Source organism: Myxocyprinus asiaticus, chromosome 24, assembly GCF_019703515.2.
Source record: "Myxocyprinus asiaticus isolate MX2 ecotype Aquarium Trade chromosome 24, UBuf_Myxa_2, whole genome shotgun sequence".
NCBI lineage: Eukaryota > Metazoa > Chordata > Actinopteri > Cypriniformes > Catostomidae > Myxocyprinus > Myxocyprinus asiaticus.
Window position 1 is genome coordinate 33,454,337 of NC_059367.1, and position 15,211 is coordinate 33,469,547.

The 15,211-nt window shown below is 38.3% G+C and overlaps 1 protein-coding gene across 2 annotated transcripts in view; it reads left to right on the forward strand.

Annotated features, from left to right (window-relative positions):
* The first annotated feature begins 826 nt into the window (after positions 1-826).
* LOC127414652 (uncharacterized) overlaps positions 827-15,211 on the forward strand; it is a 32,771-nt gene continuing 18,386 nt past the window's right edge. The window contains exons 1-4 of one of the 2 annotated variants that reach the window (XM_051652850.1): positions 827-1,130; positions 9,249-9,373; positions 10,089-10,202; positions 10,340-10,402. In XM_051652850.1, the coding sequence (XP_051508810.1) occupies positions 10,110-10,202; positions 10,340-10,402 (156 nt within the window). In that variant the 5' untranslated portion in view covers positions 827-1,130; positions 9,249-9,373; positions 10,089-10,109. The remainder of the gene's footprint in view (positions 1,131-9,248; positions 9,374-10,088; positions 10,203-10,339; positions 10,403-15,211) is intronic. The other variant, XM_051652849.1, reaches the window with a different exon arrangement.

The following is a 15,211-nucleotide window of genomic DNA, read 5'->3' on the forward strand; positions in this document are numbered from 1 at the left end:
TACACTACTGACTCCGGATATATATTTTAATAATATTTTTAATTATATTATTTCATTTGATTTATATGTATTCATTAATAAATAATATTGGTTAACATGTTAATACATTAAAATACTATAATAAAATATTTTAATATATAATTTATATAAAATATATATATATTCAACATTTCTAGAGTCAGTAGTATAAAACATATTTATTGATATTATTTGAGATATTTTACTCTTTATTAGCAATTATTGATTTTTTTGAGTGAACAGACTTACCCCTTTCTTGTCTTCTAGATGTTTGTGAGAATGAGCCCTGGAAATACTGCCACAGAAGCATTATTGATTGACACATTGTTCTTTAATCTTGGGCCAAGCCTGTGGAGAGAACACAATCTTTTCCATCTCTTGAGAGCAATGACTTTGGCTTTGACAGTTATCATATTAAGATGTCTCTCAACATGCTTCTAAAGGTGTAGAACAGGTAATACAGAAAACACATGCCAAACAAGATGGAAAAAAATTTTTAATTAATAAAATGGTGTGAGAACTTTGATCAGAGACTGATAGATTTATAATTTGGTTGGGTGGGTCTGAGGAGTCAGTGAGGGATTGAGAAACATCCTGAGAATGGAATCAAATAATTGCATCATGTTTAATACGCAGGAGTGCCAAGCATTTAAATTGATAAAGACATATTTTGGGCAGAAGTTCTTGCTTTTATAAATGCTCTTATGAAACGTGAGAATGTATGAAAAAGAAAGGAAGAGAAAGGTGTGGGCATAAAAAGGCAGAAGAAAAGTTTATGAAAAAGACAAGAGGGGGTGGAGGGAGGAAGACATAGAGAGAGAGGTGCTGTGAGGAAATTCAGTAGACACAAGTTGTGTAATCATTGTGCCCTGAGTGACGAGAATGTACGCAGCAAATTCAATTTAGGGGTCAGAGCTCTTTTCTTTAGACGGTCGACCAGTTCATTTATTAGCTTTTGTGAAGCTTCAGTGTCATTTAGCCTCAACTCTGCATGTCACAAAATCACTTCAACTTGCTCAAATGTGTCTAATTGAGGATTGTAATCTTTTCCTGCTGGATCGGTGAGCCAGATGACCAACTCAACACCCCTTCACTTTTTCCACAAAACCAAGGTAAGCTTGGAGGCAATGGGCTTCAATGGAGCTTTTGAGGTCCTTTTAAAAGCTGGGAGCATCTCTGTTATTAATTTCTGGAGTGTCTATAGATGAAGTCTTGAGAACACAGTAGTGTTTATGCATTACTCTGCTCCAGGAAATCTGCCTTGCACTCAAGGATGCTTCTTTTGAAGAAATATTCACAATTATGGTGATATCACCACATCAACTGATATGGTATATTTGCTTGTACTACATTGTAATTCTATCATTATGTAAATATTTCCTCAATCATGTTTTGATATTAAAGCCTTTTGGCTAGGATTTATTGATGTTCAATTCATATACAATATACCATAACAATCACTGATGTCAATTTACAGATAACAGGAAAGCAATTTCAATAGCAGAATCATTTTAAATGGCAGTACAAAACAGTACATTGTAAACATTTCTGAGAACAATATTTGTTTCCTTTAATCTAACACTTGTCTTGGTGTTGGACAATGTGTCGTTGTTTTAGAGCCTTTTGTGTGCGTTTATGTGCATGCTGATTTTCACAGTCAATAACTATTAATTGTTTAAGACCTCCCTGACAGTTTGATATGGCTTATCTAACTTTGTATAATTGGCAGAAAAATCACTTTATATAAATCAACAAAAACAGAGCTGTATTTTATACCCATCATGTGACTAAATTAGTGTTCTGATATAAATCTTAATCAGGGTTAAACTAAAAGTTTATTTTGGCTGAAGAAAGTAGAAATGGTGGTATATATACACTGTATATTTATACAGTATATTATATAGTTATCTTGTGGATAATATTCTATTCATTGTCAAAGTATCAAAAGATATTGTAAAAGACAGTGGGTGAGAGATGGCATGAAACAGATGCAAAAATATGAAAAGCAGTAGGTTTCAGACAGAAAGAGAGTGAGAGAAAGACTGGGGCAGATAAAGAAAGAACAAGAAGAGATACAGTATAAAGATGGGGTTTGTAGATAGTGTGACATCCCCGGGATATTTGGTCTATCATTAATGGGCCCAACCTGCAAAGACCCGCAGTCTGAAAAACATGTTTAAACATATTTTCTTATGATTTAATGTAACAGCCAAGGAATTCAGTAAATAGGCCACTTTAATATAAAATCTTTAATATTTGTATTATGATTTATTATTGTTACATCAATTTTTATCCTAATGAATTTTTATTTTTTTTTAATATAAAATATACTGTATATAAAATATCCACCCATCCATCTTCTATAGCCGCTTGTCCTATGTAGGGTTGCGGGTAGTGATGGAGCCTATCCCAGCTGTCTCAGGCCAAAGGCAGGGAAACACCCTGGACATCACAGGGCTAACACAAACAGACATACACATTCACACTCTCACTCACACCTACAGGTAATTTAGAGTTTCCAATTCACTTATCCTGCATGTTTTTGACTGTGGGGGAAACAGAGCACCTGGAGGAATCCCACGTGAACACGAGGAGAATATGCAAACTCCACACGGAAAGGCCCAGGGTGAGCCAGGACTCGAACCGGGCCTTCTTGCTGTGAGGCAAGAGTGCTACCCACTGAGCCACTGTATTTTTAGGGCAATCAATCGCATATGTCAATATTTGCTGAGACAGGCACCCAAATAAAGATAATACAATAAAAATAGGCAGATGTTATTTGTACCCATAGTGCAAATAGTGGCAAATATTATTTGCACCCCAACCCTAGTACAAGTAATGGTAGATGCTGTTTGTATCACAGTGCAAATGGTGGCAGATACTATTTGCATTCATAATTAAATACTAACATAACAGTATCGCTGCAGTGTTTTTATTGTGTTTAGAGTCCCACAGACACACTACACCAACCCCTACCCCTAAACCTAGCCCTAACCTTCCCTTAGGAACCATAGTATCACCATAGTATTTTTTTTCCTTCCCTTTTCTCCCCAATTTGGAATACCCAATTCCCAATGCACTCTAAGTCCTCGTGGTGGCGTAGTGACTCGCCTCAATCCGGGTGGCGGAGGACGAATCTCAGTTGCCTCCACGTCTGAGACCGTCAATCTGCGCATCTTATCACATGGCTTGTTGAGCACGTTACCGCGGAGACCTAGCACGTGTGGAGGCTTCACGCTATTCTCCACGGCATCCACGCACAATTCACCACGCGCCCCACCGAGAGCGAGAACCACATTATAGCGACCACGAGGAGGTTACCGCTTGTGACTCTACCCTCCCTAGCAACTGGGCCAATTTGGTTGCTTAGGAGGCCTGGCTGGAGTCACACCAAAGTATTTTTTGTGAAATAGTAACCACAAAATTAAACATGATTAGTATATAAACACCATTACTGTATTAACCCCACAATTAACGGACAGTCAGGTCTGCTGAGAGGATTATTGATGCCCCCCTACCCACCTTCAAGACCTGTACATCTCCAGAGTGAGTAAACGTGCAGGTAGAATCACTCTGGACCCCACGCACCCTTCCAACTCCCTCTGTGAACTGTTGCCCTACAGAGCACTGAGCGCCAGGATATCCAGGCACATGAACAGTTTTTACCCTCAGGCCATCTTCCACATAAACAGTTAAACCGCCTCAGGGCTCCCCCATAGTGCAAAAATATTGGCACCCTTGGTAAACATCAGCAAAGAAGGCTGTGAAAAACGATTTATTTTTTATACTTTTGATCTTTCATTCAAAATATTCACAAAAATATATCCTCTAATGCAGGGGTCTTCAAACATTTTCAGGCCAAGGACCCCTTGGCATGTAGAGAGACAGAGCAGGGACCCCCGTTGCATATTGTCTGAAAATTGAATGTTGCATTTTATGCCTATAAAAATGTGTATGGTACCATATTATTGTATGTACATATTTCATGATGTTTACATTGCAAAGCCATTAAAATAATCATAAAATTAGGTATAGCAGAGATCTGCAACCTTTTTGACATGAAGTGCTAAATTTCCTTTTTAATCACTGTGCCACACCCCCTCCAAAAAAAAACAAACAAACAAACAAACAAAAAAAATAAATAGACAGAAAGACAGACCCTGTCCATGCAGAATTAAAAGAAAACTTTTATAAGGTTACTGATAGGCCTATACCTGAATTCTTCATCTCACGTTAGTGATCGATTTATACATATGTTTCAAAATTACTGTTAGTTTCTGTAGGAGTAAAACTTTGTTATGAGGAAAAAAATGGACTGTATACACCTTAATGTTGATTTGACAGTCACCATCAGAGTAGCCTATGGCAGCTTGATAATCTCAGCAGTAACTATATATTTTGACATATATATTACATATACCGTACATACATAATAAGTAAGTAAAGGCTATTGTTCTGAAAGCAAAATGCAACTAATAATCTAAGAAACTGTAGGCTGACATCCGCACACCGCAAAAAACACAAAGCAGACGCGTTTACTTATGCAACCCTCTACTGCAGCGCTGCTTAACCTGATATGCATTGCGTTATGATCGGCTTGAAATGAGCATGGGCGATGAGCTAATTTCGTCACAACTTTAACAATGTTTGCCGTTCTATTTAGTTCATAAGAAGATATGGCATGCAGGTTCGAAGGGCTTCAGAATGTGGATGGACTAAAATACATACTCCTCTCTCGCCAGGGACATGAGATCGCCTGTGTTCTGTGACTGTTACCTTGTCCTCGAATAACGTATAATGTGCGAGTAAGGGCAGCCGATTAAGTTTCTGGTTCCCCCTAGGGTAAGGTGTTGCCCCCCTCGGTGTTGGTGCCCTACGCAGACTGCGTAATATGCGTATAGGGAGCGGCAGTACTGTCTCTTGCTCGTGTGCGAGTGATTATTACGAGTGCCGATGGTGGATCAAACAATAATTTGCGGACCCCCCGCAGTACCACCACGGACCCCCTAGGGGTCACAGACCCCCTGTTGAAGACCCTTGCTCTAATGGATGTCAAACAATTTCTAACACGTTTTAACAAAAAACAAATATTTTTGTCAAATATATGTGTGGCACAATTATTGGCAACCTTTTATTCATTACTTGGTACAACCTCCCTTTGCCAAGATAAAAGCTCTGAGTATTCTCCTATAATGCCTAATGAGGTTAGAGAACACATGGCAAGGGATCTGAGAACATTCCTCCATACAAAATCTCACCAGATCCTTCAAATTCCAAGGTCCACATGGTGGACTCTCCTCTTCAGTTCACCCCACAGGTTTACTATGGGGTTCAGTTCAGGGACTGGGATGGCCATGGCAGAACCTTGATTTTGTGGTCAGTGAACCATTTTTTGTGTTGATTTTGATGTGTGTTTTGGACCATTGTCTTGATGGAAGATCCAACCAGGGCCCATTTTAAGCTTTCTGGTAGAGGCCATCAGGTTTTGATTTTTTTTATCTGTTGGTATTTGATAGAGTCCATGATGCCATGTATCTGAACAAGATGTCCAGGACCTTTGGCATAAAAACAGCCCCACAACATTAAAGATCCACCACCATATTTAACCATAGCCATGAGGTACTTTTCCATTGGATGCCTCTCTGTGTGCGCCAAACCCATCTCTGGTGTTTGCTGCCAAAAAGCTCTATTTTTGTTTTATCTGACCATAGAACCCGGTCCCATTTGAAGTTCCAGTAGTGTTTGGCGAACTGAAGACACTTTAATTTGTTGTTGGATGAGAGCAGAGGATTTTTTTCTTGAAACTCTCCCAAACAGCTTATTGTGAGTAGGTGACGTCAGATTGTAGTTTTGAAGACATTCTGACTCCAAGACACAACTAATTTTTGCAATTCTCCAGCTGTGATCTTTGGAGAATTTGTGGCCACTTGAACCATCCTCCTCACCGTGCATGGCCTATTGTAAACATCTCTAGTTGATTGGAACTTCTTAATTATTGCCCTGATGGTGGAAATTGGCATTTTCAATGCTTTAGCTATTTTCTTACAGCCATTTTCCATTTTGTGAAGCTCAATAACCTATTGCCGCACATCATAACTTTATTCTTTGGTCTTACCCATTGTGATAGATGACTAAGGGAATTTGGCTTGTGTGTTACTTCATATTGATACCCCTCTGAAACAGGTCATGGCTGAACAATTTCATGTTCCTAGTCACCCAGGTGAACTAAAAAATTTAAAATATGAATATTTTACTCACAGGAATTTCTAGGGGTGCCAGAATTGTGCCACATTTATATTTGACAAAATGTTTTGTTTTTTGATAAAACTAGTGTTGTGTTTGCAATTGTTTGATATCCATTAGAGGATATATTTTTGTGAATATTTTGAATGAAAGATCAAAAGGATAATCAATAAAGACATATTATTCACAGCCTTCTTTGCTCATATTTACCAAGAGTGGCAATATTTTTGGCCACCACTGTATCTCATGTACATATGTAAATTCACATTTAATTCAATAACTGTACATACCCCTAACTTGCACATACATTACAACTTGCAAATGTACATATGCCATTATGTGATATGTCCTATTTTTTTATGTCTATTTATACTCTTATCTTATTTATATTCTGTGTCTTACTGTAATGTTCTGTGTGCACTTGTTTCTCCTATCACCTTTTCTCACCTGTATGTGAGAAAACTTGCCAATAAAGCTCATTCTGATTCTAATCAAATCTATGGTTTCCACCAAAAACATGGTTACTACAATATTACTATAGTATAACCACCTTCATATACATTTTCATATATTATTATAAGTTGTATTAAAGGGACAGTTCAGCCAAAATAGAAAATTCTCTCATCATTTACTCACCCTCGTGCCATCCCAGATGTGTGACTTTCTTCTGCTAAACACAAATGAAGATTTTTTGAAGAATATTTCATCTCTGTAGGTCCATACAATGCAAGTGAATGATGATCAGAACTTTGTAGCTCCAAAAATCACATAAAGGAAACATAAAAGTAATGCATATGACTCCAGTGGTTAAATTCATGTCTTCAGAAGCGATATGATAGGTGTGGGTGAGAAACAGATCAATTGTCAGGAAGGATGATCCTGACATCCAAGTGCGGAGACAATGATCTGATATTTATTTAACAACACAGCAATGCTGGTAAAGCTTCAAATGGGGGGAACCCTGGCACCGACTGCAGCGCGGAGAAGGATGGTGTGTTCGTAGGCTTGTGTGCGTAGTGGTCGTGTAGTGTAGGTCCTTGAGGAATCCAGAGAGAATAGTATGTTCGTAGGCTTGTGTGCATAGTGGTCGTGTAGTGTAGGTCCTCAAAGAATCCAGAGAGAATAGTATGTTCGTAGGCTTGTGTGCATAGTGGTCGTGTGCAGAGCAGTTCTGGTGCAGAGAGGTATAGCTGAGGAGAACTCAGGAGAAGCATCAAAGGAGGCGAGGCAACAGGTAGGATGGTAACCACAATCCCGGCGCACACAGCGCAGACTGGTAACCAATATACAGAACATGTAACAGGGTATATTAGGGCAGAGGGAGAGAGTGGTAAGCAACAGGACTCAAACAACAATCGAGCGATGAACACAAAACAAAGTGAGGTAAGTATAGACAGGGAACTAATGGCGATCAGGTGCCGCTCACTCGCAGCGAGATGGAATGATCAGCGTTACCATAGAACAAATCAAGGCTTCCATGGCAACGCTGATTATGCAAGCCAGTGACACCTGAACCATAGAGAGAGAAAATGTAATGACAAACTGGAACAAACCAGTGGACTCGTGAGACCGTGACATCAATATTTAAGTCTTTTTTTAACTCTAAATCTCCACTTTCACATTGTGGTGCCTGTTTAGTTTCACTTTTACATCTGAAAGTGAAATTAGAGATTTAGGGTAAAAAAGGACTTGGAAGAGAAAAGGATCTGATTCTCACCCACACCTGTCATATTGCTTCTGAACATACAGATTTAACCACTGGAGTCTTATGGATTACTTTAATGCTGCCTTTTTGCCTACAAAGGCCTGATCACCATTCACTTGCATTGTATGGACCTACAGAGCTGAAAAATTCTTCTAAAAATCTTCATTTGTATTCAGCAGAAGAAAGAAAGTCATACACATCTGGGATGGCATGAGAGTGAGTAAATAATGAGAGAATTTTCATTTTTGGGTGAACTATCCCTTTAAAGAAAATCTTAAGAGATTAGACAGGAACCAGAATAGGAAAAAGAGTGTGACAAATGCACACTCACCAGCATTACACCCCACTCCACTGAAGTGACACTAATAAAGCAGTTTGTCACAAATGTCAATGTTTCCAAAAGACTACTGGGGTGTAAATAGCCTCCTATGTGGGATGTGTCCAATAAAAAAAATTATGTTTCAAATAGCCTAATTGTAAATATAAATGATAGAATTGATTGCAATATATTGCATTATTGTAGCAGACAAGTAAAGCATTGATTAGACAATGCAGAAAGTGGCTTTAGAAGGAAATATATTCAATGTTTCATTACCATATCATTGAACAGTAGCTTACAGTTGAAAGCAATTCATTTTGTAATTAAATTCTTCACTATGTAGTGCTCTCACACGACACGTTCTTGCATTCCATCTGTGCTACTTTTTAATTGTCGGTCTATGTACGTACAGTTTATGCCAAATGGATGCTTTTGGAAAGTCTTGCTGATTTTCAATGTCATAAACGCCACATGGGACACTGTGTCAAGTTAAAAGTTTGAAAATCAGATCTCGAGATGCATTCTGCTTGTGAGGTTTGTTGAGGTGCCCTGACTGCCCCCAGCTGATGGGGCTCATAAAAACATGCTTGAATTGGGCTGTGTCTAGAAGGTAACACCCCAGCAGCCTTGTCTCACGAGTCTCATCCACTGTTACTAAGGTTAGGTTTGGGGTAAGCTTTAGGGTGCTTTCACACTTGGTTCGATTGCTTGGACCGAAACGAGTTCATTTCCTCCCCCATCCGCCTGACCCCACTGGTCTCTATTCACAACATATTTTTTGGGTCCGAACCGCGGTCCGATTACGTCATCAACATAAGTACAAGCAGCAGCTGTTTACCACTGTATCTAGGTAACAACTCGAGAAGACGTCACTGTGTTAAGTGAAGTAATAAAGTTTGTCTCTTTGGATTTACCACGAAAACTTGCCATGCACAGAACAACACTTGTGTTTGTCTCCCGCAGATGCATTGAATGTGCAATGATGTGATGAATATTAACATTTGTCTGCCGCGAGCCCGCGGATGCGTTGCAAGTGATGTGAAGAATGTGAGCTGCTCTCTGAAGGCGGTGTATTTGGACACAAGCAGGTAGGAGAAATGCATCACACCATAACAATTGCGATCGGGAGCCTGCAAAGACGCAAATAAACGTCATCACAAGCGGTTCACTTCTGCGATTTGGTACGATTGTGTTCATATCAGCAGCGAACCGTACTGGAGTTCACATGAACCATACTCCAGACCACCTTTTCAAGCAGACCCGGGTGCATTCACATTATCCAAACAAATCGAACGTTGAAATAATTCGACCCCGGGTGCGCACCAAAATTGCTAGTGTGAAAGCACCCTGTGGTAGGGATCCAGTTAGGGTTAGGTTAAGGGGCAGGGGTAGGGTTAGGGGTAGGTGTGAGGTTTTTGGGGGACTCCAAATTACCACTATAAACAGTATGTGATTGCCGCATGCGGTTCTCACGAGACTTTTGGCAACCAGGGGGTTACCTTCTAGAAACCACCCTTGAATTGCTCCAGCTGAAGGAAAATATGTGCTTTTATTACAGAATATGGGTCAGGAGGCATGATTATTTTTGAAAATATTTTCAACATTTTATTTTTTATATAATTAATCGTACCAATACATTAAATTGAAAGCCCTAATTTTTATATTTTTCTATGTTATAAAAACAACACAAAATGTCAAGTGTTTATATTCAGATTTATTAAGTGCATGTATTTGTATTGCTTGAGGAATACAGTCTGTGATACAAATATGCGTTTATGTGTTTTTTTCTCTGTCTGTCACTAGGGGAAGAATGTGTGTGTTCTTATGCTACTGTGTGTTCCCCTCTCCATGATGGACATTCCTGGTCCTTGCAAACATGCCATAACCATGGACCACCTGCTTCAACTAAAACAACTGGTAAGTTAACAGATCAATACACTTAATAATCAATAAAGCCATGCTCCCCTAATGGAGCCAACCTTTGTTTTTTGGTATGGTTTCCTAGTATCTTGTGCCTGCTTAACATTTTCGTCTTACACTTTATTACTCTGCAGATGACTAACCAGTTGCTGACTGGCTGTTCAATCACATATACGTTCATTGAAAGGAAGCACCTGGTAAGTGTGTTTTTAAACATTCTTTAAAAAGTCTGTGGAGGTGTGCTCATTCAGTTTTTACTTGTTGTGTTGGACATAATGGCATTTGTCTTGGACTTACACTGACAGGGCTGTGGATACAGGATCATTCAACGCAATAGTGTTCAGTTTCTGAAGCCACTGTAGAAATTCACTATACACAGTCAACCATCATTCATTTAATCCATGAGTTAAAGTATCCAATAACAGGATGGTGAGTAGTATTCGGCTATTCATATGATCCTTACATGGTGGCCCCTATGAGGGGACCCTCTCCATGTAGAATAGAACAGCTTTTATAAGGTTACTGATATGACTGGAGTCTTCATCTCATGTGACTGCTCGTGATTTAATACACATATTTCAAAATAACTATTCATTTCTTTAGGAGTAAAACTTTTTTATTGTGGAAAAATAACTGAGTGCACATTTAAACAATGGCTATGTTCGGGATGGAATGCTGGTTTACCAGTTACTGAATACTGCACAATATACACAGTATACAGTATAAAGTGAAACAGTAAGCATTATTAGATAATAAGAATACAATAGTATGCTAGAGTGATGTCACATGACCTCATCGTGTCACACATCTTCAAAATAAATATGGTTCTTTTTTATTACATTTTGTGTAAATGTTCGTAAAAAATCATGGCTGTAATTATTTACTTTGCACAGTATGCATACTACAGTATATACTGCAGAAATAATACGAGTAGTTAGTATGCTATTCTGAACAAAGCCGATGACTCATTCTGCTTTCAAATCAAAGTTTTAAAAATAGATGGTGCTGTCTACTTTTCTTTCATTACAAACTTCTCCACTGCTGACACAAATGTTTGATGTTTCCAATGCCTTTTCTTTAAAATTTGCCCTTGGAAATGCAGTAATGTTAGAGCTGTTTTGGATTAGATCCTCACTTCAAAATGTCATCACTCAAAGCTTAGTTTTCTGTTGTGGTGCCCATTCAAAATTAATTTTGATGTAGATCTTCATTCCAGACCTCAACATTATCCTGTTACCATATTCTAATTGGGGCAAAATGTTTCTCTGTAGACATGGCCTATTCCTCTGAACTTTGGTTTTTATGCTCTCAAACAGTCTTGACCACGTCATTGTACAATCATTTATGAACTGCACCATTACAAAACCAAAACAGTTCTTTTAAGACCCTTTCCAAAAGTCAAACTTTGATTTCTATGTAAAATGTGTTGATATAAATTCAGTGGCTGATTCAGTAGACAAACTGTATAAGTACTTTGTCTTGATTTCCAGTAAACATATCTAACAAGATAAATTTATTTGAGAATTAAAAATGACATAAGACATTAAGGGCCCTATCTTAAGAGTGCAAGTGATAACTCCAGTTGTGGAAAGAGTACGGATTTTTTTACTTAAGTAAAAATACTGCTACTGAAGAAATCGAGTACAAGAAGTAAATAAATAGTTTGCCGAAAAACTACTCAACTAATTACATTTTTAATTACATTACTTTTTGAAAATTATATTATATATAGTATATACGCTTCTACACAAAGACATTATTGTTCTTGAAAGAAATGCTTTCTTCCTTTCACCAAGGATGCATTAAATTTATCAAAGATATTACCAAAATCATTCATTACAAATTATTATTACGGTTTGAAATAATTGTTTTAAATGATATTTATTCCATTTGTTCTTTACCCCTGATGCAATCAAATACTGTCATCTATTCCTTGCAAAAGCATTCTAAAGTGCTAATTTGGTACTCAAGAAAATGTTCTTATTATTAGAACATGCAGAAATCACAATACAGTGGGGGTTTTCCCCATTTGCTGAGGTATTGAGTTCTTACAAGTTGCTTTACACTTGCAAGTCAAATTTTGGCTTTAAAAATAGGCAAAAAGAAACACATTTCTCCTGAAATTCTGTTTTCTTAAGTCTATTGTTTTAGAGAGATGAAGACTAGTCCATGCATTACTGTTTTGAAAAAAATAATCTCTAACCAGGATAGAGAGGGAAGTGGACGGCCAGATGCACAACAAAAAGACAAGTAAATCACAGTCTCAAGTTTGAGAAACAGACTCCTCACAGGTCCAAAACTATCAGCTTCTAAATGCCAAAGATCTGCATTGCTGCAAGAGGATTCTTGGACAAACAGAAAATTTTAAGAGTACAACATTTATTTAAATAGAAATAGTCATTTGTAACATTATAAATGTCTCTAAATCATCTCTAAACTACATATTGTGCATTGTGACTGAAACACATTCCTATTTCAGGTTTATTCTCATTCATGTACACTACCGGTCAAAAGTTGTGAAACACTTACTCATACTTTATTATACTATATTTGTTTTGGTTTTTTTCTTCTTCATATTTTATAATAATAGTAAAGTCATCACAACTATGGAATAATAGAAATGGAACTATGGGAATTATGTTGTGACTAAACAAAATCCAAAATAAATCAAAACTGTGTTATATTTTAGCATCTTTAAAGTAGTCACGCTTTACCTAGAATTTGCAGACATGTACTCTTGACATTTTCTCAACCAACTTCTTGAGGTATCACCCTGGGATGCTTTTTAAACAGTATTGAAGGAGTTCCCATCCATGTTGGGCACTTATTGGCTGCTTTTCTTTATTATTTGGTCCAAGTCATCAATTTCAACAACTTTTTTTTTTTTAATTAAATTTGAGTTTTATAATGAAATAAATGAATATGGTGGCACAATTATATTTTTTGTCTACAAAACTAATTTCAAATATTTAAGCATACGCCTTCAGATCAAAAGATTTTTAAGATCATGAGAAACATTTCAGTCAAGTGTTTCAAAACTTTTGACTGGTAGTGTATGTCCAAGTATTTTGGCTATTAAGTTAACATACTGTACAAAACTAATATAATGCAATATCATAGAGGAAATTTATCCTCTATGATATTGCAGCAATTATCCAGATATGGAATGAGATGATTAAGCAAACTATTATCAACTCTTGCATGCCAACTGGATAAAATATTTAAATAAATATTTGGCAAAAATAAAAATTTTACACACAGTGTTTAGTGAGAGATATTATTGATTCAGACACTAAAAGTGGTTGTTCTGTATATGTATTATTGTATTACAGTTGTAATAATAAAGTATGAATTAACATTATGGTTATTTAACATACTGAGGTATTATTATTAAGTATATTGTAGCATTTGTTTACATTATGTTTTGTGATTTCTCATACCTTCTTTATATAACATCCATCCCTTGCGCACTTTTAGCCTCTAGCGGGTGAGACAGGGCAGGGAAGTACAGTACAGCACCATGAGCGAGTGGTACCCACTAGGACAGTTTAGTCTGAACAAGAGGGGCGAATGGTTGTGGAATTTAACACGGGAATACAATACCGAACTGATGTGGATTGATAGAAGGGTAGAGCCCGTCTGTGCGAGGAACCGGACGGCAGAAGAAAAAAATAATGTTCCATGAAAAGTCAAAAGAAGATCGCAATGTACGTAATTGCAACTATATCAGATATTATTAATAAAACACGGGAGCTCGTTGCGTGGGCATGTTTTGCCCCCATATTTTGAATTTCGGGGATATTTTTGTCAATTTCAGTGGCATTTTTGCTCCGAGTCCCCATTAATTTCCGACACTGTTGGCATTGTATCTTTCTAAGGTATAAAAAAAGTTTTTTTTAGACATATAGTGGCAAGCAAACAAGATATCCCCACATATACACTATATTGCCAAAAGTATTCGCTCATCTGCCTTTAGACGCATATGAATTTAAGTGACATCCCATTCTTAATCCGTAGGGTTTAATATGACGTCGGCCCACCCTTTGCAGCTATAACAGCTTCAACTCTTCTGGGAAGGCTTTCCACAAGGTTTAGGAGTGTGTTTATGGGAATTTTTGACCATTCTTCCAGAAGCGCATTTGTGAGGTCAGATACTGATGTTGGATGAGAAGGCCTGGCTCGCAGTCTTCGCTCTAATTCATCCCAAAGGTGCTCTATCGGGTTGAGGTCAGGACTCTGTGCAGGCCAGTCAAGTTCTTCCACACCAAACTCGTTCATCCATGTCTTTATGGACCTTGCTTTGTGCACTGGTGCGCAGTCATGTTGGAACAGGAAGGGGCCATCCCCAAACTGTTCCCACAAAGTTGGGAGCATGGAATTGTCCAAAATCTCTTGGTATGCTGAAGCATTCAGAGTTCCTTTCACTGTAACTAAGGGGCCAAGCCCAGCTCCTGAAAAACAACCCCACACCATAATCCCCCTCCACCAAACTTCACAGCTGGCACAATGCAGTCAGACAAGTACCGTTCTCCTGGCAACCGCCAAACCCAGACTCGTCCATCAGATTGCCAGATGGAGAAGCGTGATTCGTCACTCCAGAGAACGCATCTCCACTGCTCTAGAGTCCAGTGGCGGCGTGCTTTACACCACTGCATCCGACGCTTTGCATTGCACTTGGTGATGTATGGCTTGGATGCAGCTGCTCGGCCATGGAAACCCATTCCATGAAGCTCTCTACGCACTGTTCTTGAGCTAATCTGAAGGCCACATGAACTTTGGAGGTCTGTAGCGATTGACTCTGCAGAAAGTTGGCGACCTCTGCGCACTATGCGCCCCAGCATCCGCTGACCCCGCTCTGTCATTTTACGTGGCCTACCACTTCGTGGCTGAGTTGCTGTCATTCCCAATCACTTCCACTTTGTTATAATACCACTGACAGCTGACTGTGGAATATTTAGTAGTGAGGAAATTTCACGACTGGACTTGTTGCACAGGTGGCATCCTAT